General features: G+C 53.4%; 2 protein-coding genes across 19 annotated transcripts in view; one reads left to right on the plus strand and one right to left on the minus strand.

Moving 5' to 3' along the window:
* Epb41 (erythrocyte membrane protein band 4.1) overlaps window positions 1–2820 on the plus strand; it is a 190101-nt gene extending 187281 nt beyond the window's left edge. For all 16 annotated transcript variants that reach the window (XM_013153863.3, XM_013153854.3, XM_063235915.1 and 13 more), the window contains one exon: window positions 314–2820. The gene's annotated coding sequence lies outside the window, so the exon portion shown is untranslated. The remainder of the gene's footprint in view (window positions 1–313) is intronic.
* On the minus strand, window positions 2591–13293 carry Tmem200b (transmembrane protein 200B). Of its 3 annotated transcripts, none has more exons than XM_063235931.1 (2): window positions 12949–13293; window positions 2591–4968 (listed from the first exon to the last, which is right to left on the minus strand). In XM_063235931.1, exons 1-2 carry the CDS (start codon window positions 12953–12955, stop codon window positions 4025–4027), a joined length of 951 nt encoding a protein of 316 aa, XP_063092001.1. In that variant the 5' UTR covers window positions 12956–13293; the 3' UTR covers window positions 2591–4024. The 3 variants fall into 3 exon arrangements, with proteins under 3 accessions (XP_063092001.1, XP_005008536.2, XP_063092002.1); XM_005008479.4 differs by lacking the exon at window positions 12949–13293 and adding an exon at window positions 6762–7017; XM_063235932.1 differs by lacking the exon at window positions 12949–13293 and adding an exon at window positions 5449–6815.
* Between the last annotated feature and the right edge of the window lie 8857 nt (window positions 13294–22150).

Genomic DNA, 22150 nt, shown 5'->3' on the forward strand with positions numbered 1-22150 from the left:
CAGCTAACACAGCCAGGTCATTTGTGTCCTCCTGCTCTTAATGTGGCAGCAGGCTAGGTGGAAGAAAGTCTCCCAAACTTGCATGTAGGGCCCCACCCGCTGCCTGAAACCTTTATCTCCCCCTCACCGTCCCCTGCTTCTGCTGACTCCTCTGCAGGGCCAGAGAAGGATGAAAAACAGCTAGACCACAGCCGTCACCAGGTGGGAGGCAGCCGGGCTCAGGTCCTGATTGTCATTTATGGTTACTTGGCCGTGGGTCTGGGAACCTGGCTTCTTTGCAGGATTTAAAACTGTGCCTCTTTCTTTCCTCTAGGAACTGTCCTACCCCCAACTCCCTGCCCTTCTCCCATCCAAGAGAAACCAGCAAAATGATTGGGAAGCCAACCTGCAATAGTCAGACTTTAGACTTGCAAGTTCTCCTAAACCACCAGAAAATTAATTTCATTTTCTATTTGGAATTTATAACAAGAGATTCTTCTAGATATCACTGATCATTTTGAAGATCTTTTTCTATATTGTGATACCAGAAGTTGTTCAGCTTTTCACTCTGTGAACTGTTTTTAAAGAGTTCTTGGCTTTTTTATGGGGCAGTCTGTAACCCCTGCAACCTACCATCTCCCCACTTATTTCCAACCCAGATACAGACAGGGTCCACGGAATTCCGCACGATCCTCCAGGGACTCTGTCCATTGTGTTGGAGGCCAAAGCCAGCGCCATGGGACAGCCCACTCCTCTCCTCCTCTAGTCGTATTACACCCTGTGGATGACGAACAGGAACTTCATGACCCAGCTTTCTCAGAACCAATGATGTGACTTGCCAGAGTGTCAGGCAGGGTGACTGCCCTGCTCCACGGCTCTCAGAAAAATGTCCTGTCTCTTCGTCAGGCTGTTTTTGGTGAACCTCTGCTGAGAATGTAGTATTGTTTTACCCGCTTCCCCACCTGCTGTTTCAGTTTTTGGAGCTTCTTTAGGTCAGACAGAAGTTGCTTCAGATATCTCTGATACTGTGAATGCTTGAACATATCTGTGGCCTTCATCTCCCCCTCTTCCCTTGTACCTCATCAGAAACAGTGACTCTGCCAAGCTCCCCTAAGCTCCCATCTCAGGAGACCAAAACTCATGAAAAAGTAAGCACTTTTGGCCAAAAGTTCTACTGGAACCTTTTAATGGTGGTTTGGGGAAGGAAAGTTAATGAGGTTTTAAAAACTAAGGTCTCTAGTTCTGGGAGTGTGTACGCCCCAGGCGGGAATGTGGACCGTACCTCAGGTGGACCCTGCTAAGGAGCACTTCCAGGGGTCGTGGCTCGCTCTTCTGCTGTGATATGGACATGGGTCAGCAAGGTCTGTTCCTGGACCTTTTTTCCTCTGCTAGGCATCTGCCTGAGGACACCCTTCTGGAGTGAAGTTGTTACAGGCTTAGGAGCCACTTCTCCCACAGGACACCACACGGCGGCCTCAGGTCTGTCCATTCCCACTCACCTCAAGGAGGTCTGCTGGGTTCTCTAGGCTTGATTTTGCGGTGGATTTTGGATTTCAGGGTTTTTTATTTTCTATTCTTTTTTTTTTTTTTCCTGGCCTTGATTTTGAAAATGAGGCTTGATGTCCCCAATTCCTGGTAGGGATTTGGAGGCATTTTTCTTCAGTAGGGCATCTCTAATCTTCCTGCATGCTTCCTACAAGCAGATCTCCCTGGAAGCTTCTTAAAACCCTAATTCTAGGCCAGAAGTGAACTTCATGAGATTAGACAGTGGGTCACTGACAGCAGTTGCTGGGGGCTGAAGGGAAGCGAGCATGAGAAGTCTAACAGCCAGCAGCGTAGTGTCTGCATCTACTAGCTGAGTTTTTAGACAAAATCAGCTGGTTCGAACTGATTTCAAGAGTGTGCATTTTCTGTTTAGTTCTCACGTGAAACCGCTAGCCAGGGAGCCCACTCTCCAGAAGGACGTGAGAGCAGTGGGGTCTGCCACAGGCTTGGGGGGGGGAGCAGGTTGTCCTGAGTCAGGGACAGGACGTGCAAGCCTCTCGTGAGGTCTGTGGTGAGGGGCTCTGGGTGAGGCAGCAGCAGCCAAAGTTAAAACTAGGACCCATCCAACAAGCACCAATGGAGCTTGCTTCCAAGGCCAGCTGCAGGGCTCAGAGAGTGGAATCATGGGGCGCAGGGGATGCAGGAAAGGAAGAGGGGGCATACTTTGGACCCTGAGAACTCTGCTGTATGGATCCATGTCGCAGTTACAACACAGGTCCCCAGACCAACGGGCATGAACCTTCCTCAGCTCTGCCACCAGCTCATTCCTTTTCGCCTCTTTGTCTATAAATTGGACCAGAACTCTAATTTCTTTCCAAGCCTCTTCCTTGTTCCTCTCTCTGGCAACAGATCTTGGGGTTTGGCAATTGTTTTGATTTTTTTTTTCTTTCTGCAGGTGTGTGTGAGTGAGAGAGAGATAGATAGACAGACAGACAGAGAGAAAGAGAGAGAGAGAGAAGAAACAGACCCTGTCCAGGTAGAAGTGGTGAAGGTAGGGAGGACAGTTACACTTCCAGGGTCAGAGACTTGGCCACAGTTTTCCTAAAATGACTCAGACACACCACAGTAACAACTCTAGCTGCAATTTTATTTTTACTTTAGAAATAAAAATTTCCTTCAAACCGTGTGAGATCTCTGCCACCCACCCACAGAGTAAGACCTACATTTATAAGCCAAGGGCTCTGGGAGCCTGACTGCAGGGACCCGCCAGGCACCTTCACTGCATCTCCCCCAGGCTATCCCCTCTATTCTGGGGGACAGCAGTAGGGGTAAAGAGCCCACTGTCAGCTTGGAAAAGGAAGCCAGAGCTAAGGCCTGACCAGCCTCTCTGGTGCTCGTGGGAAATCTCTGCCCAGGATCTTGGCCCCAGGCTACTCATTTTTACAAATCTCTCAAATGTATTATTTTGGTGACAAAAATGAAGGAGCTTTGTAAATTTTTTTAAAAATTACGAATCATACAAAGTAGTTTACATTTCGACAAAATAGGAACTCTAGCAGCAAAATCAAATTGGCAAAATCATTAGATTACATAGGCAATAATAAGGTCTGCTGTTTTGGCATTCTGTAGTAAGAAAGTGGTTGTAGTGTTTAGTTATGTGTTTGGTCTTGGCTTCTTGTATTGCATTTTCCAATAAACTTTAAAAAAAAAACTGAGTCTGTGAGGACTGATTCGCTTTTAAATTGCTTTTCTACTAGCAACTTTTGGAAAATTAAATCTGGGTGGGAGAAACCTAAACTGAACCATTTTCTCAAGTAAACTACCCACATTGGACAGAAACGCAGCTCACTGTTGTGGAAAGGGATTTCTGGGAGCTGGAGGGAGAGTCTGCAGCCTGGCCATGGGGAAAAAAGGAGGCTTCTCAGACCTGTCTGGGAAGGGCCAGACTCAGCATGGAGGTGTTGGCAGTCGTTAGCCCTTGGAGGATGCATCCCACCACGGGGCTGAGGGAAAAAATGGTGTGAGGCAGTGGGAGTTCGGGGCTCAGTCCCCATCCCAGATGGCACAGGAGGGACTCGATTGCACCCCATTGGCCATCTTTCTTCCCGGAGGTCCATATGCTATCACCAGTGCCACTTTGGACAGAGTCTGTCCCAGCCTGAAACATTCCAACCTACCTGCCAAATATTAAGAGGTCCTTGCCCACTACTTTGGGTTTGCCAACACCAGGTGGTTCTTCCAGTCACCTTGGCCTGGGCCTCCAGCCCCCTCAGGTGCCTGTCCAGGGCTAAGGCACATACAGAGGCTGAAGAAACTCCTGAGGCCGACGCCTGTTGATCTCCACGCCCCTCACAGTACAATATTCCCTCTCTGGCTCACTGAGCACTAGTGCAGCTGGCTTCTCTGCCCACATGCAGGTCAGGATGCCTTAGCAGCTGCTGTGGCCAGAGCATCCATCCCAACCAGGGATGTGACAGAAGCAGCTGACAGACAGGAGGACTTTTCATCCTCTGCTTGTTACCATGGTCCATGGTGCAGCATCACAGGTTCCCCTTTCCCCTCAGACCCGGGCCCCCAAGTCCCCTCTTCCCCCTAATTTGGCATACCCGCCCAGACTAAGGCGATCCAGTCGTGGCCAGCTGCGGTGAGCACAGTCCCGAGCCGCTGGGGCCCCCAGGAGGAGCTCCCCAAGACCCAGGTCCAGAGACTTGGAATGTTCAATGTAGGAGCCAGAGGGCTGAACCGTGATGATCACATGGCCAGTCTGGGTCCGTGCACCCCAGGGTGGGGCCAGTCCTGGGCCCTTCAGTGGGTAGCTGTTGAGGAGGGCAGGTAATCCCAGGCGAGGATTGGCAGGCTCTGAACGCAGACTCCGCACCGACGGGACGGGTGAGGTGCCCCGACGCGGGGACAGGTCCCAACTTTCTGGCTCTGCGCAGCCTACGGCTCGGGGAGTCCTGGGGCCAGGGCTGGGAAGGAGGGCACAGTCCCAGCTTGGGCCGTCGGGGGGTCGTAGAGCCTGAGCCCGCAGCACCCCCTGGCGGAGCCGTCGCGTCTCCAAGTCTCGGTTCTCATACAGAAGCGTGTTGGCGCAGATAAACACGAACAGGCCGACGCCCATGATCACCGGCCCCAGCAGCCGCAGCCGCTCGTGTGGGCCATGGCCCCGGCCTGCACCGCGACCCTCGCGTCGCAGCTCGCTGACCTGAGGCAAGCTGGCATTGGCAGCCCGGGGCCCCGGGGCTCCGGCGCGGTGTGGCCAGTAGCCAGCCACAGCGATGCCCATGCCCACCAGTACCACGAGCGCCCCCAGCGCCGCGAACGCCCCCGACGGCGAGCGCAGCCGCAGCCGCGCCCGCACCCGCAGAGGCTCGGGCGGAGAGCGCGGGCGGCGGCGGCGGCCCAGGCGGCGGCCCAGGCGGGAGACGCGGCCCTCGGGGCTTCTCCGCACCTCCCCGCAGTCTCCGGGGCTTCCAACCGTCATCTCGCTGTCGTCCGGGCGCTCTGCGGAGAGAAGACAGGAGGCGGGCACTGAACCGACGGACGTAGGCTCGGGGCGCCAGCGCGCTCGGGCTCCAAGTCCGGGAGGGAAGCGCCGGCCGCCTCGCCTTGGCCGCTTGGAGATCCCTGGCAGCCACCCCCGGATTTTCCTGGGCCGAGAGGGAGGGAGCCGCCCCCACTCGGGTTTTCCGCAGCGGAGCTCCGAGCCAGGGATGCGCGGCAGAAGCCCGGGTTGGCCCCTTCCGCGGGCGGAGAGGAGGGTGGGGGCTGCCGGCGGCTCCCTGGCGCATCCCGGCTGCGGGGCCCAGCAGCCCGCGCCCGCTCCGCCCGCTCGCGGTCCAGGGACTCGGAAAGCGGTCCCCGGGCAGCGCGCTCCAGGTGAGTCCCGCCCCACCCCCGCACGTGGCAGCTCGGTAGTCACTGGGGAGGGGGCGCGCAGGCCGCCGGGGGCTCCACGCGATCCCCACCCCGCGATTCACGTACCGCAGCGCGGGAAGGAGGGGGCGCCACTGACTCCCGCTCTCCTTCCTGCCCCCTCCTTCCAGACTTCCTCAGTCAGCGCCGGGGCTGCAGCAGGAGAGATTCGAGCTAGACTCCGAGAAGACCGCCCTGACCGGGCCAGCCAGTCAGAGGACGGGAGGCAGTAGCAGAGTTCGTCCAGGATTTGTCTCAACTCCGCAAGAAGAGGCCTCCCCCCGCCCCTGCGGCCCGGCCGGAGCCAGGGGCTGCAGTGCTGAGCGCGGGGCCTCGCGGCCGACTCCCCGCTCCGCTCTCCCGTCGGCCCAGGCAAGGCTGCTCCTAGGTTGCGGCGTTTCCAATTCGGGATCCTCGGGATGAATCATCCCTTTCGCGCCGCCTGGCCTCCTTTCCGGCCTCCTCCGCCCTAGGCCTCAGTGGACCCCGTCCCGGGCCAAAGCAGCACCGCCTGAGGCCTGGGGTGCCGACCCGCACAGCTGACGCCCCTCCAGGCTGCTGGTTGCGTCGGGTCGCAGCCCGAGCGGGGGACCTGGTGCTGGCAGAGGCAGCCAGGCTGTGCGTGGCGTGGCCCCTACAAAGTCTGCGTCCCCGCGCCCCCAATCTGGTTTCCGCACAGCTGCAGCGCTAGGAGCTCCAGCCAGGCCTCGGGGCGGAGGCCCCAGCACTGTGCCCGCGCCGCTGCCGCACCCGAAGCGCAGGCGGGACCGACCTGGCCTCTGGCCGCAGCACCGAGACCTGGGGCCTAGCGGGGAGCTCAGGGCCAGCCGTGTCCAAAGTCGGGGTTCGCAGATGGGAACCGAGGCCCAGGAGAGCACAGGGGCCGGCTAGGACCCAACGCCGCAGAGCCTGGGCCTTGGGCACAGCCACAGGAGTGTCCCAAGAGCAAAAGAGAGTCGACCCCCTTGTCCCGAATGTGGAGCCCTTTTGCCAGCCTGAAACCAAAGGAGTGACCACCCCGCCTCGAACCAGAGCTGGCACCCAGCCCCTGCTCCTGAAATCTCACTCTCCTAACCCAGCTGATCCCTGCTAAGAGGCGACAGCACAGCACGCAGAGCATTCAGGCGACATGTTCGCAGGCCTCAAGGCTCTGAGGGACATGAGGCGACGCTGGGGACCCCAGGGAGGCGGACACTTGGACACACAGCCCACTGGTCTCGGGAAGTTGCTCGGACGGAGCCCCCAGTACTCCCGGGTCCCGTCACCGCCCGCACCCACACTCTGGCCCGGGGAGAGAGAAGACCAAGGCCCTCGAAAGGGAGGAGCCAAACAAAAAGTTAGGGAAAGTGGGTGACCAGCCCGTGGCCCCTAGTTCTGCTCACCTGGCCCCACCGCGCCCGGACGGTCGGGCTCCAAGTCCGCGCCGCGACTCCCCGCGCCGCTTTGGTCTCCGAGAGTCCCGCCCCGGCCCCGCCCCGCCCCGCCCCGGAGCCCCTGGGACCCGGCGGCGGCGCCACCCAGGGCGGGAAAGCGCGGCTCGGCCCCCCGGGCCGCAGGTGAGCGCCGCTGCGCGCCTGGAGGCTCCAAGGAGCCGGGCGCGAACCCCGCCATCCGCGCGCCCCACCTCCCAGCCTCCATCGTGCGCCAGGGGCCGGGAAGAGCGACCCTCGGCCCCGCGCGTTCGGAATCTCGCCGCCGGCATCCGGGGAAGGCAGCCGCGCCGTCTGCCCCGAGAGGTGCCCGGGGGCGATACCGGGCCTCGAGGGCAGCGCCCCCCACACAGGGCGCAGCCAGGCACCGAGCCCTCGGGGAGCAGCACCCGCGGGCGAGGACGCTGGGGAAGGCGGGCGCTGCGCCCGGGCCCGTGCCGCGGAGCCGGCCAAGTCGCGCTCACCCCACTGGGGAGCCGCGCTCGCCCCCCAGGAGGGAGCGGCGACCCCGCGACGGCCCCGGCCCGACGGGGACAGAAGGAATGCGAGAGGGCCGGGCCGGGCCGGCCGCCAGTTTCCATGATGCGGGGGGCGGGCTGCGCTGCGGCCGGGCCCTCGGGAGGATTTCCGGCCTGGGATTGATTACGCCCCTCCCCCGCCGCGGGACCCCCAGCTCCGGGCGGGGAGGGGCGGTAATGAGGCCGGCTGGCGCGAGGCTAAGAGCGAGGGAGCGGCGGACGGGGCTGTGCCCCCTGAGAGCCCGACAACCTTGGGAGGACCTCGACCGCCCCGAAGGAGGGCAGGAGGCAGGAGGCGCGGTGCGGGTCCAGCCCCGGCCCGCTCGGATGGAGGTGTGGAGAGCTGCCCCTGCCTGCCTCCCTCCTGCTCTCCGGACCCCTGCCCATCGACCTCCTCTTCTCCCTTCCCAAGCAGACTCCAGACTCCGCAGCCAGACCCTCAGGCCAGGCTCGCTGCCCTTTCTGGGAACCAAGCTCTGGACTGTCCTACTGCCTTCACCCTCCTGTGGCCACCCTTCTCCCTGCTCTGGGACCCCTTACTCTCCCTGCTTGCCTTTCCTTCCTCTCTGTCCTCCCTGGGTGTTGGGGCTCCTCTCAAGTCCACCTTCATTTTCAACCACTGGACACCTCCCTGAGCCTCTTGTCACCTTCCCACCCTCATCGGGTGAAGAACCCCACTGACCATCACAGTGCACTAGGGTCCCCCCTAGGCTCTTTACTCTTCCTCCTCCACTCCGTCAAGCCCTTCAGACAAGCACCAAGCATCTTTCTACCCTAAATCTGACCCTGCCACTCCCTGAACGAGACCCTCTAGTGGTTCCCCAGCACTGTCCAATACACATTAAAATCCCTACTTATGTCCACAGATGGCCTCTGGCCCCTAAGGTCTGTGGGCCCGTGTGCCTGAACTTACTTTTGTCCTCAGACCCTCTGTCCTTTGGGGACCCGGCATGTTCCTGCCCCCACCATCCTTTCCTCCTTTTTATCCCCCTTCTTTTCTCCCTTTCGCTCTCCTTTTTTCTTCTCCTTTTGTCTTTCCCTCCTCTTTTCCTTCTTTTTTTCTTTGATTGAACCCAGAGCCTTCACAGTGAGCTACATTAGAAAATGTTATGTTTTAAGATTGGGTCTTGCTAAACAGCCCAGGCCATCCCCTACTTTTGATCCTCTTGCCTCAGCCTCCCCGAGTGTTGGGATCACAGACATGCTGTACCATGTCACCTGTTTCCCTGATTGTCACCTTGCTGCTGCTCCCTTACTGCTCCAGGCCTTCTCCCGGCTCCCCAGTCAGTTTGGCTCCTCTCTACTCCTCCACAATAAGCCCTTGTGCCCCAGGAGTATCCCTGCACACATGCCATTTGGAATTGCTGGGGAATCGAGTGTTTCCTGCGAGGGTCACCTGGGCCTGAGTTCTGACATGCAGGGCTGAGTCTGCCTTGCACGTCCTGGACCCTGGGTGCTAGGACTGTGTGCAAGGTCTGTGCCCCACCACCACCAGAGCTCCACCTTTTCTCCACCTTTGAGCTCATCCCTAACAGAAGACAGAAGAGTCAGCCCTCAGAGTCTCGGTGTCCCAATCCATAAAAAAGCAGGAAATAATACTGACCTGCTAGTGTCATTCTGAAGGTTAAATAAGAGTGCAAGCACCTGGCACAACCTGATGCCAGCAAATAGCTTCTCCCTGCCCTGACCATGGAGTTTTGAGTGGAGAGGCAATGTATGGGGCTGTGGAAACCTTCCCCAGGTCATTTTGGGTGGTCCCCTTTCCCAGGTATAATCCGAGGAGTTCTCTGAAGAGTTCTGGGAGTCTGATAGGTCTAGTTTATAGATGCTGAAACTGGCTGAGAGGGCACAGTGCTGCCCACAGGCCCAGCAAGACAGACCAAGTCCTCCCCGTCTGCAGAGGGACCTCCTCCCTCCTGTGTGGCTCAGTCCTGCAGAAACCTGTGCATGGTAGCCAGTAGTTCAGCTTGGGGACACTGACTGCCCCCATCAAACCTGCCCTGGCTTCTGTGTGACCTGTGTTCCTTTCCTCTGACCAGGAGGGGCCTGGATTAGATGTCCCTTGGGGATTGTACCATGTGCAATTTCTCCCTGTTGCTCCTGAGACTCCATGTCCTCTCCAGAAGCCAGCAAGGGCAAGGGCAGGAACAGAACAAACTGTCACCTTCTCAAGCACAGCCCCATTCTGGACCGCAGAATTTTAGCTTCTGTCCTCCGTGCTTTAGGAACAACAATCCTGGCCCCGTGGGCTGTTTCGGCTTTCCTGCCCCTGCTGCCGCCCCAGTCTCTGGTGACTTGGGAGAGCACTCAGAGGGCACTGCCTGATGCCAGTGGGTCCTGTATACGTGGTGCCGTGCAGCTCCCACCCAGAGACCTCCACTTCAGCTAAGAAGTCAGAGCCCGTTCGAGGGCAGAAAGAGTACTGCTCGGGTCCCAGCTTTGATCATGCTGCTTGGCTGCAGGGTGACATTAGGCGAGTCACAGCAGTCCTTGTTGCTCCTTCCTGTCATGCGTCCTCCACAGCCAGGATCTTGTGTGGACTGAGTGATAGCTGATTGGCAGGTAGAACCCCTGGGACCCAGAGAGGGACAGTGACTTGCACATGATGGCAGAGCTGGACTCCAAGCCCCACTATCACAAGTCCCACTCTGAGTCCCTCAGAGAGCAGGTCCATGGGACAATGAACCCCAAGTCCATCTCCTACCATCCATGGAAGCCAGGTGCTGGGAAGTTGTGGGCTCCTAACCAGGTGTCTCTGGGCTGTTCCCAAAGTCCTAGGCACACTGAGCTTCTGTCTCCAGTGCTCTCTGAAGCCCAGAGGAGCCTGGGTGAAGCTGGGGTGTTCTAGGGAGTGACACCTTCATGGAGGACAGGGAAAGCCCAGGCTCCAGCAGGAGCTGTTGGCACCTCACTGAGCTACCAGGCCCTTTTGCATGGTACTAAAATATGGGAAACGAGCCCGTGAGCAGGTGTGCGCTCACCTCCATCACAGGTGGAAACGAGGCTCGTGAGGCCCAGGCTTGCTGAGGTCAAAGGCAGAGCCCGGATCCAACAGCAGCATTAGACCGAAGTGGCGGCCTGACCATGCAAGGGTTTGCTTGGCCTTCAGATGGTGACTGCTCAGCAGTTTTTCACCTATAAAATGTTAAACCAATGCCAGCGATTATGTTTTTAGACACCTCTTCTGGGCTTTTGGGGACTAGAGAGGGCACAGCCCAGGGTCCCATCCAGATGCTTCAGGAGAAACATATATCCCCAAAACCAGAAAGCAGCAGCTGGTTACTTGGGGAAGTTCTACCCAAGTCACCTCTGAGCAGTGCGTTCACCTGTCTCACTGTCTATTTCCTCATTGGACTGTGGGTCACTTGCTGAGCTCCCAGGGGAGCCAAGAGCTCACAGAGCCCTGCTGGAAACCCTTAGCTGGTGTTATTATTTTATTATTTCTACTGCAACTCACTTAGCTCGGAATTCTACCTATTCTCTGCCCCTTTAAAGAAAAACCTGTTGAATATTCCAATAGGATCAGGCACTTTTTCCTGGCCAGCCAGTTGGGGAGTAGAGGGAGGGGATGGGGTCAGACACCACCAGAACAAAGGCTGGGGTACAGATGCTGGAGTCCAGGGCTGACAGGTCCCTACGAGTGACTCCCAGCCTTGGGAGGTGGGTCGGTTGGACCTTCGCAATTGAGGGATCTGCCAACAGCTTGAAGAGGGCTACTGGTTGGAAATTTGGCCACGGGCACCTGCCTGTCAGCCATGGACTCGGCCACAACTTGTGGGTTCCACAAAGTTCTGAGGCTGGAGAGCCTTGTGAAGATCTGTCTCTCTAAGGGGCTGGGGATTTAGCTCAGCGGCATAAGCTCCTGCCTTGCAAGCAGGCGGTTGTGAGTTCGATCCCTGGTACAGGTAAAAAGGAAAAAGACAAAAAAAAAAAAAAAAAGATCTGTGTCTCTCTGTTTTTTCCCTCTATGTTTTTTCCCTGGGACTGCCATGTCACTCAGTAGGAAACACGGGGCCAGAGAAACGTCAACAGAGAAAATGTGTTCCCCTTCTTTCCACCATGTACATTAGGCAGATGGCGCTGCTGGGTAGAGAGGCAGCCCTGGGAGGGGAGCGGGCTTCGGTCTGCCACAGTGAGGACACCAACAAGAAGTTGGGGTTTGCCAGACACAGTGGCACACACCTGTGATCTCTGCTTTTCAGGACACTGATGCCAGCCTGAGCGGTGTAGTGCAACCCTATCTCAAAAGTTCCAAAAGGGATGAGCAGATAGCTCAATGGTAGCGCCCTTGCCCAGCATGCACAAGGCCTGGGTACCATCTCCTGTACTGCAAGGAAAACTGGATTTGCTGTGAACCATGTGATGGGAGTCGTTTGTTACTGCAGCATAATCCACTGAGAGCTGACTAATATGCTGGCGGTGTAAAGCTTGTAAATAGCAGCTAATCATGGGCTTGTTTTATTTCAGTACAGAATGAGGCACCCGGCTGAGGTTGCCAGAGCAGAATTTATGAAGTGACTTTCAGAAAAAGTTGTTCTTTTTTTTTTTTTTACAGCTGCGCAGGAAGCCCCCCCCCCCTTGCTCTGCGTCCCCCCTGTGGATGGCACTCGCTTTGCCTTTGTGATTAAAGAAGCTGGCTGTCCTCTACCCACAGTGTGCAGACCAACCAGAGAACGGGTCAGGAGCCGGCTGGGTACACGTGTCCAGGGTGCCCCTTCCCCAAGCGGTGGCCTCACTAGCTCCGAGGAGGCTGGGATGTGGCTCCTGAGAGGCCACTAGGACTCTGCCTCAGAGGGACGGACGTCACAGCGTGTGGCACCGTTACTTAGTGACAAATCACACTGCTTACGGTGAGCTGTCGTTGAGGAGGGAAAGCAGGGGGATTCCAGGCGAGGATCCCCAGGGCAGGCCCGGGTTCTAGGGGCAGTCCTCAGCCTGGGCACCGAGGGCCAGAGTGGAGGTTGGGACAGGCTGGCCAGGGACGCGCGGGTGGAGACGCGGGGCGCCCCCTGGCGGCAAAGCGGCTCCCTCTGCCCTGCCGGAGCGGATCGTCACCCCGCGGGCCCCGGATCCCGGCCAGTCCTGCTCGCACACCCCCGCACCCCACCCGACCCCACCCGCCAACCCTGGCTCCCACAGGTGCCCCCTGGGGTGCGGGGATGAACTTCCTTGCAAACAGCTCCCCCGTCTCCGCCGCGGATCCCCTTAGGACGAAGTGGCGGCGGAGGAGGACGCAAGCCCGGCCACACGGTTAGGAGCGAGCGGGGCCCAGGCCAGGCACTCGGCCGAGTCCCGGCTTCGTTCCGCCGTGCCGGATCCCGCGTTATGCTCTCGCACTGCGGTTACCTTACGGTTCTGGCTTTCCTGCTGTCGCTGACACCTCCAGGCCCTCCGGCTTGGGCCCCAGTGTGGGGGCGTCTAGGGTCCCCTGCCCCTGTAAGTTTGCCCCCCTGTCCACACAACAGGCGCCCTTTGAGGCTCGTGTGGCTTGTTTCACCACAGCGAAGAGGACAAAGGACCAGAAACGCACTAGGGTGGGGGTGAGGGTGGAGCCACCCAAGTTGCCAGCAGGTCCCGAGCTAGGGTCAACTTCCAGGGCCGGGGAAGTGACCCTCACTCACCTCCCATCGCCCTGTGGGCGCGTGTCCTGACTGCAGGCCGAGCCTGGCTGAATCCAAAGCCTTCCCCACACGGAGTTAGGAAGTAACGGTATGAATTATCATGTCCACTTTACAGACGAGAAACTGCGGCTCAAAGAGTTTACATAACTTGGCCGACAAGAAGGCAGACTTCTAGACACTCCTAGAATCTCTCCTTCCTCATCAATAAATGCAAACACAGTCCTTCTCCGGCAGCCCCGAGAGCCCAGCACCGTGCCGGGCTCCACTCGCCGCCACCGCCGCGCTCAGAAGGTGCAGAGGCCGTGTTAGGGCCTTCAGTCCGCCCCCTACTGGTGCTTTCTGGAACCGCAAGGCCCTCTACTTGGCCCAAAAGAAGAATGAGCAGGAGGAAGGTAGCCGGTGTGCTCGGCTGCTCGCAGGGTGGCTGGTCCTGGAAGGTTCTCCTCCGAGGGACGCCAGCGCCTGCAGTCATTAGCTAAGGTACTGGCCCCTCCCAGACCTGCGTGCCAGACCCCTGGGACGTTTCTGGTTTGGAGGGGTCACCAGTGATGATGACCCTAGAGGCTCTTCCAGCTTCTCAGCTAATTTCTCTTGCCAAGAGATGCTTGAGGGAAAAGCCTTAGAATGATTGAAAGCTTGCTGAGAGAATCCGCAGTCAGCTGGAAGGGCAGCCGAAAGAATTTTTGTCCGCGTTACAGGCAATGAAGCGCGCGGTCCGGACCGGGGGAGGGGCTGCTGCGCACGGACGGGATTTACGAGCCGGCCTCGTGGTGGGCTTGGGAGGCTGCCTGCGTCTTGCTGTTATAAATAACGCCAGCCAGTGTAAACACCTTCGTACCAGAGCGCTGGTCTCCGAGTTGTCACCTTAGGATAAATATCCCGGCGTGGCGCCCTGGCACAAATCGTGCTGTGGAGCCGGCACCGGGTTTCACTGAGGACACTATGGTAATGCCTCACTGCAGGGCTCTTCTCATTTGCAATTCTTTCGGAATATCCAAGGGTTTGTTGATAGGCTCTCTAAGAAACCACCGGTTGCCTGGGAAGCGTGAATTAAGGATACATATTTTATCTTGGTGGAAAAAAAAAAAAAAAGAAATTTTTGAGCCAACCATGGTGGCACATGCCTGTAATCCCAGCACCTGCGAAGCTGAGGCAAAAGGACCCCCAGGAGTTCGAGGCCAGCATGGGCTACATAGTGAGTTCAAGGCCAGTCTGAACTACACAGTGTCTCAAAAAACAAAGGAATTCTGATTCTTTGGGGGGGGGGGGCTTTTTCCTTTTTACAGGTACCGGGGATCGAACGCTTATGCCACTGAGCTAAATCCCCAGCCCCCGGAAGTCTGATTCTTTCTTTCTTTCTTTTTTGTACCAGGAATTGAACTCAGGACCTCGAGCTTGCCAGGCAGGTGCTTACACCACTGAGCTAAATCCCTAGCAGAATTCTGATTTTTTTTTTTTTTTGTCTTTTTTCCTTTTTATCGGTACTAGGGAACGAACTCACTATTGCATGCTTGCAAGGCAGGCACTTATGCCGCTGAGCTAAATCCCCAGCCCCCAAATTCTGATTCTTAATGGGATTAGTTTAAATTTCCACCTCCCTTTTTAGAAGGCTTTTTAACATTGTGGGTCTAATACACCTCTAGGAAACTGCATAAGACCTGACCGTTCACCTCATTGTCACAAAGCAGATGCCCAGTATGATTCCCCCCAGGCAGGAAACAGGATATACAGTGCCAGGCCCAGGAAAGCCCCTGGCGTCCCTTTGGGAGTGCCACTCTTCTCACCTGCATGAGAATGTACACACTATTCCAATACTGTAGCATAGTTTTTAAAAACAGCTAGTTTAGGGGCTGGGGATTTAGCTCAGTGGCATAAGCACCTGCCTGGCAAGCATGAAGTTATGAGTTCAATCCCCAGTACCTCCCCTTAAGAAGTTTAGTTTAGTTTTGCCTGTTTAAAATGTTTCTGAGCCTGGAACTGCAGCCCAGTGCTCTTCTGTGCCGGTTCCTTCGGGGTTGGGAGCTTCTCTACCTGGCTTCAGGTGCCAGATGTTTGGTCACTGCCATTGTTGCCCAGCACTTTGTTTCAGGAAACGGCCTGCAGGCTCTGGATGGCTTCTGGTTGAGACTGTTGAGTAGTACTGCTTCCTGGGCCTCAGTCATCTGGCCACTGGGGTCCACCATGGATAGGATATACCGGTAGGATATACCAAGAGGTACGGTGCCAGGGGCTTTTTTTGACTGTCCTTGATTCTTATTTATTTTTATTTATTTATTTTTGGTACTGGGGGTCAAACTCACCACCTCACACTTACCAGGCAAGCCCTTGAACTGCTGAGCTAAACCCCTGGCTATTTATTTCTGAGACAGGGTCTTGCTATGTCATTCAGGTTGGCCTTGAACTCACTGTGTAGCCTAGCTAGCCTCAAACTCACAGGGATCCTCCTGCCTCTGCCTCATGAATGCTGAGATTACAGGTATGCACTATCACACTCAGCTTGTACTATGTTTCAGATTGTGATTTTTGCCTTGTATAGCTGGCATTCCTGCACCAAGGATAGTTATTTGGATTTAGTGTTAAAAGTGAAACTCTTTGTAGCTGCAGTTCGTAAAGACAAGTTGTTCCACATCTGGCTTCTCTTTGAATCCTACTCAGGGTGTGACCCCAACTTTTATGGATGTGTAAGGGTCTTTTGTCAATTCTGGACAGCCCTTTTCCCAGCCTGCCACTTGGACGACGGGGTCCCCCATGGTATGGCTTCTAGGGAGCGGCTGTGCCTTCACTCTTTTCCTGAAGCTGGGGGAACCAGGCGCTTGAGGCCAGCCCGGGCTATGCGGGGAGGCCCTGTCTCAAAAAATAAAAACAAAAACAAAACAAAAGAAGTGCGCAGAGTTGGGTGTGGTGGTACATGCAAGCTCAGCACTGGGGGAAACTGAGGCAGGAGGAAGGATAAAAAATTCAACCCCCCCCCCAAATTCAAGCCTAGCCTGGGCAACTTTGCAAGACTCTGACACAAACAATAAAAAAAGGCTGGAGATGTAGTTGAAGCACACACACACACACACACACACACACACACAAAGTGTTTGGGGCTAAGAGTGTACCTTAGGGTAGAGCACTTGCCTAGCAATGTAAGGCCCTGGGTTCCATCCCCTGCATTGCAAAAACAAACAAACAAACAAGCAAATAATAACAAAAATTGCATGAAAGGTAAATGCCCGTCTCTTTTTGAATCTTTTAAAATCTTGAAACAGTCTTGCTAACTTGCCCAGGCTGGCTTCAAACCTGGGCCTTCCTGCTTCAGCTTCCTAAACAGCTGGAATGACAGGAGTGTGCTGCTGTGGCTGGCTTCCTCCTTCCTTTATAAAAGCCAGCTTTATTCATAAGTATCTGTGCGTGCCATTAAAATTCACTCCTGGGGAAGAGGAATTCAGTCAGCCAAGGCTTCTGCTGACTGTAGTAAAACCAGATTGTAGCCACTGCTGTGTGAATGTGATTGGAAAATATGGTGAATGTTGAAATTTTTTAAAATTGTGGTAAAAGACACATTGCATTAATCCCTTTCAAAATACTACCTGTGTTGGTTACTTTTCTTTTGTTGCTGAGACAGAATACTTGACACCCAAAATTAAGGAAGGAAAGTTTATTTAGCTTAGGGTTTGTGGAGGGTTCAGTCCATAATCTGCTGGGTCCAAGGCAGAGTGAATCATGGCAGAGGGCAAGAGTTCATGGTGGCAGAAAATAGCAAAATTAACAAGAGAAAAAGGGAGGAGCGAGAGAGCACGCCTCCCTCCCTCCCTCCGTCCCTCCCTTACCTTGTATGTAGCTACCCAGCCAGGGCTGGTCTAACATTCCCACCCATAATCCCAGCTTTGGACCATGATCAATCACAAACTAGAAGGCTGCATGAGGCTTTAGGGGACATCTAGACACAAACCATGACACTACCTTTTGCTTCAAATACACTTAATTCTATTGTCCTTGCTACTTTCTGAAGCAGTTCTGAAAGTCCTTTCTTGTGTCTTGAGTTGTTCTGTCATAGCTGCCTCAAAGTCAGGAATCAACGAAAAACATTTCCTTTTCATAGTTATTTTGACTTTGGGGAAGAGCCACAAATCACGCGGTGCTATATCTGACAAATAAGTTAGATAAAGACACCCAGTAGGCCGGGGATTTAGCTCAGCTGCATAAGCACCTGCCTGGCAAGCGCAAAGTCATGAGTTCATTCCCGGGTACAAAAAAAAAAGGATGCCCTATAATGTTTTCCGAGCCTGCATTTCTGTTGGATGGCACTCAGCAGCAGCGTCCACTGTGGATTCTGATCAGACCTTGTAAAGACACAAAGGAGGATTTCCAGAATTATTTCAGAAAGTGCAAGGATACGCGTGCTGGTGCACCCCTACAATCCCAGTACTCGGGAGGCTGAGGCAAGAGGATCCTCGTGAGTTCGAGGCCAGCCCTGGCCGGCTACAGAGCAAATTCAAGGCCAGGGAGATCCCGTCTCAAAACAAACAAAGAAGTGCCAGAATGATGCCCAAAGTGAGAGAGAGTCTTTTTGAGGGGATTAATGAGAGTGTGTCTTTTATTGTAATGCATTTGGAAAATTTATTTATTTATTTATTTATTTTTGCATTTGGAAAATTTAAACACAAATATTTTTGGTCACGTCAAAATTCTTTGGGATGTGCCTCATATTCATGTATTTTAAATAATTCGCCTTCTCTTTTCTTTCCTCTGCTCTCATCACTGCCTCTCTGCCTCTTACGTTTCCTGGCTCCATAACCCTCTGGGCTCCGTATGATCATCCTTCCCTCTCCCTGGCCATCTTTCCACTGTCCCCACAATTCTGCCTTTTTTGGAACATCGTAGTCAGAATCATACAATATGTACCTTTTCAGACCGGCTTCTTTCACATAGCAAGACGCATTTAAATTGCCTCCACGTCTTTTGTGGCTTAATAGCTCAGTTCTTATGAGTGAATAATATTCCACTGTATTACAACTAGTTGTGCCAGTTTTGGTGCCCCCTCCCCATCTTGCATCCTGGCGAAGTACACACTTGCCAGGCAAATTCTCACTTGAGCCACACCCCCGTTTTTGTTTTTTTTTCTGGTACTGGGGATTGAACTCATGACCTTGCACTTGACAGGCAGGTGCTTATGCTGCTAAACTAATCCCCCTGCCCGGTTTTTATTTTTCATGTAAATTTGACAGCATCAGAAATTGAGCCCTCACCATAGGGTGCCTCTTGCTTAGCACTTTATTCTTTGCAGTAGAAGCTGCTGTCACCCCCATTTTGCCTATGAGGAGACTGACGCACATAGAAGTGTGTCACTGGCCAAGGCAGAGCAGGATATGGGGCAGGAAGTGGGGCCAGGTTCCAAACACCATTGAAGGTTTTAAGCAGGGAGGGACAGGCACTGGAGGAAGATGGGGCTGGAGGGAGGCAGTGTTGGGCCTGGGCATGCAGGCCAAGTTTTGGGACAGACCAAGTCCTGGGATGCAGAGAAGCTGTGTGAAGAAACGCTCAGCAAGGGGCACCTGCCGCCCTCTCCTGATCCCCTGCCCACCCTTTCTTCCCCAAATTCCTACCTTGATGTCCACATCTATTCTTCAGGAGACCCCAGCAGAGGCAGCTGTGGATGCAAAGTGAGTGAGGATGGGCTGTGCAATGCTCCTGGGGTGGGGACTGGGTGGGACACGTGAGGGGCTGACTAGAGTACCTGGACCCCTCCTCATCCCTTCCACTAGAGCAGCTCACTGTCTAAATGCTGCAAGTCCATTCAGTGCGACAGTGAGAAGCTGCCCTTTCTTTCCCTCCAGGTAAGAGGGTGGTGGGGACAGCCTCATGTTAGCTCAGCTTAAGAGCCTTGAGCCAGGCAGAATCAGGAGCTCTCCATCTTGGTAAAGAACCTTGCATGAGCTGGCTGCCCATAATCCCAGCACTGGGGAGGCTGAGGCCAAAAGATCACTAACTCACTCAGCTACATAGTGAGTTCAAGGCCAGCCTGGACAACATAGTGAGACCCTGTCTCAGAACACCAAATTAAACCCAACAACTCTCCTCCCACCCCCCAAAAAACAAAACCTTTCCATGAACCAGGCATGATGGTGATGCCTGTAATTCTAGCACTCAGGGAGGTTGAAGCAAGATTATAAACTGGGGAACTGAATGATTTAGTGAGTAAAAAAGAGCTGAAGGGGCTGTGGATTTAGCTCAGCGGCATAAGCACCTGCCTTGCAAGCAGGCGGTTGTGAGTTCAATCCTTGGTACTGATAAAAATGAAAAAGACAAAAAAAAAAAAAAAACATTTAAAAAAAAAAAGGCTGAAGATGTATCTCATGGGAAGGCCTCAAATTCAATCCCTAGTCTTATAAACAAAACAAAACAAAAGCAACTTTCCCTGGCTCTCATCTCCCCTGTGTCCTGTACAGATCAGCCCCAGAACCAGAGCGGGCCTTCCCAAAAGGGTGGCCAGGCATGCTCAGATTCATGTTTCTTTTCTGGTCCTCCTTTGCAGGATGAAGAGAACCACCTCACTCAACATGCTGAATCCTGAACTGTGGTGGGCTCACAGCTGCTGTACTCAAGTGATGGAGTGAGAAAGTGGCCTGGGGGGCAGTGGTGCAAACACAGTCCCACCCCTGCTGGGATGAGGCAGAGGGATCTCCAGTTTGAGGTCAACCCAAGGAACTCAGAAGGTATGAGCACAATATACCCTAAATGCTAAAATTTTAAAAAGTTTATTACAGGGGTTGGGGATTTAGCTCAGCAGCATAAGTACCTGCCTTGCAAGCAGGCAGTCGTGAGTTCAATCCCCGGTACCAATAAAAAGGAAAAAGACAAAATAAATAAATAAATAAAAATTACAGTAAGACCCATTGCCATTAATCCCCTAAATTACTCCCCATTTCAAATACTTTTCCCATTGTTCTTGTCACTTTCTGAAGCAGTTCTGAAAGTCTTCTTTTGTGAGGGTCTTCTTGAAGAGTGACCAAAAATATACTGCGTGCCATCTGTATTAAGGGCCGGCTCATAAAACATCGAAGTGTGTCTTCATCCATCTTACTCAGTAGATCTGGTACTGTTTTAACTAATGGCTCTTCCAAGTCAAAATGACCATGAAAGCTTCTAGGCTGCTGAAGAGTAGCAAGAACAATGTGTTCAAGTGAGGGGATTAATGTTTCCTTTTTTCCCTTTTTGGTTGACAGGGTCTGTTGTAGCTTGGCATAACCAAGCCTGCATTTAACTAGTGCCCTGTATTTGACCCAGGAGAATAAAAAATTACCTAGAGTACAATCCCATTAGAAAAGCAAAATGAGTTGCACCCACAACAGAAAAATTAACAAAGAAGGATACAGGTGCCAACCAAATAATCATGTAAGATTCAAGTTAAATTGTTTCCAACAGGACATCTTTTTGTGATTTTCTGTTTTGAAAGCTCTGTTACTTTCCAGTTTGGGGCCACTTGGTGGGACTCTGAAACAGGAGTCTATATGCGAGTGGTCCTGAGCTCAGCTAATAAAATTCCAAATTTATCAGTGTGGCTGCTTGGATCCCTATATTGTTCATGAACCAACTTCAGGTTCTATAATCAGGGTGGCCTTGAATTTATGTAGCCCAAACTAGCCTCAAATTAATGGCAATTCTCTTGCCCCAGCTTTGGGAGTGCTGCGATTATATGTATATGCCACCACAGGGGATTAATGGCAATGTGTCTTTTACTGTATTTGATGGGTTATTTATTTATTGTTCTTTTGAGACAGGGTTTCACTATGCAGTTCAGGCTGGCCTTGAACTCAAGTGATTCTCCTGCCCTCAGGCCTCCTAAGTGCTGAGATTTCAGGCATGTGCTTCTACTCCAGGCATTCAATGCATTGTCTTTTTTTGTCTTTTTCGTTTTTTATCGGTACCAGGGATCAAACTCACGACTCCTTGCTTGCAATTCAGGTGCTTATGCCGCTGAGCTAAATCCCCAGCCCCTTCAATGCATTGTTTTGATCACAACTTGGTGTCCAGGGTGACTCTGGGCTTAAAAAAAAAAAAAAAAAAAAAGGCTGAGGTGGGGGCCATTGTGGGCAGGTGCAGGAGATGGGATGCATAGGGGCTGTCCAGCTGCCCCTGGTATCTACTCATCTGCTTCATCTGCATCTTGGTTGCTTCTGAGGCCTGAGAATTGTGAAGACGTGCTCTATATATCTGAAAGCAGGTTTTTGTGTGGACGTTTTCAACTCATTCAAGTAAATACCAAGAGACACTGCAGGATAGTACGAATATGGTTAGCTCTGTAAGCAGCAGCTGTCTTCTCAAGTGTCTGCACCATTTTGCATTCCCATGAATAGTAACGTCCTGTTCTACATCTTTGCCAGCTTTTAGGGTGGCCAACTTACTGGATATTGGCACTGTGAAATCCAAATCCGTGTGGCTGGGGATCGAACTCATGACCTCACACTTGCCAGGCAGGCACTTATGCTCCGGCCCCATTTTTATCTTGCTGTAACTAGGTCCACACATACACATACACTCAACTTACCTATGTATGTCCATATGGCCCTGTCTCAGTCATACTGTATGTCCAGTGCCTAGATCAGTCCTTGGCCTGTAGAAGGCACTCCCGATAGTCCTCTCATGGGGTGGCTGGACATCCTCTGATCTCATCTGCACTTGGGTCTGAAAATACTGTTTCCAAGATTTTACTTACAGAAAAAGATTCAAACTACATAAGAGTCCTTGATGTTATCTCTGGTATACATTCTCAGTGGATGCACTTGTTTTTCTCATGTTGCTTTCTTTATCCACAGTCTATGAATGTAAAAATTGTTGAAAAAAATGCCACTGGAGTTCTTTTGTATGTACAAATGGAATTTCCATATATCATTAAATTCAAAGAACACAGTGCTAAATTCATTTGGTTAGAAGCAATGTGCTTATATATTTAAGCAAGAACTTTCCAAAGCTCGCAAATGAAAACAGTTGCTGTGTTATGAGTGCAATTAACACAGCATTTAAAGAAAAATTTTTTTGGTACTAGGAAATGAACCCACAGTTTTGAGCATGCTAAGCACACACTAGGCTTTTAAAGTAACGAGGAAGAAAGGGCATAGTGAACTCTCACCACTCACCGGAGACCAACGTGACACCCTTTGAGGTGGATTTTACTGGATTCTTCACCTTGTCAAGATGTCAAAGAATGGCCCCAGAC

The sequence above is a fragment of the Cavia porcellus genome, unplaced genomic scaffold (genome assembly GCF_034190915.1).
Source record: "Cavia porcellus strain 051 isolate PalLab524CR breed Dunkin Hartley unplaced genomic scaffold, mCavPor4.1 scaffold_25, whole genome shotgun sequence".
Lineage (NCBI taxonomy): Eukaryota > Metazoa > Chordata > Mammalia > Rodentia > Caviidae > Cavia > Cavia porcellus.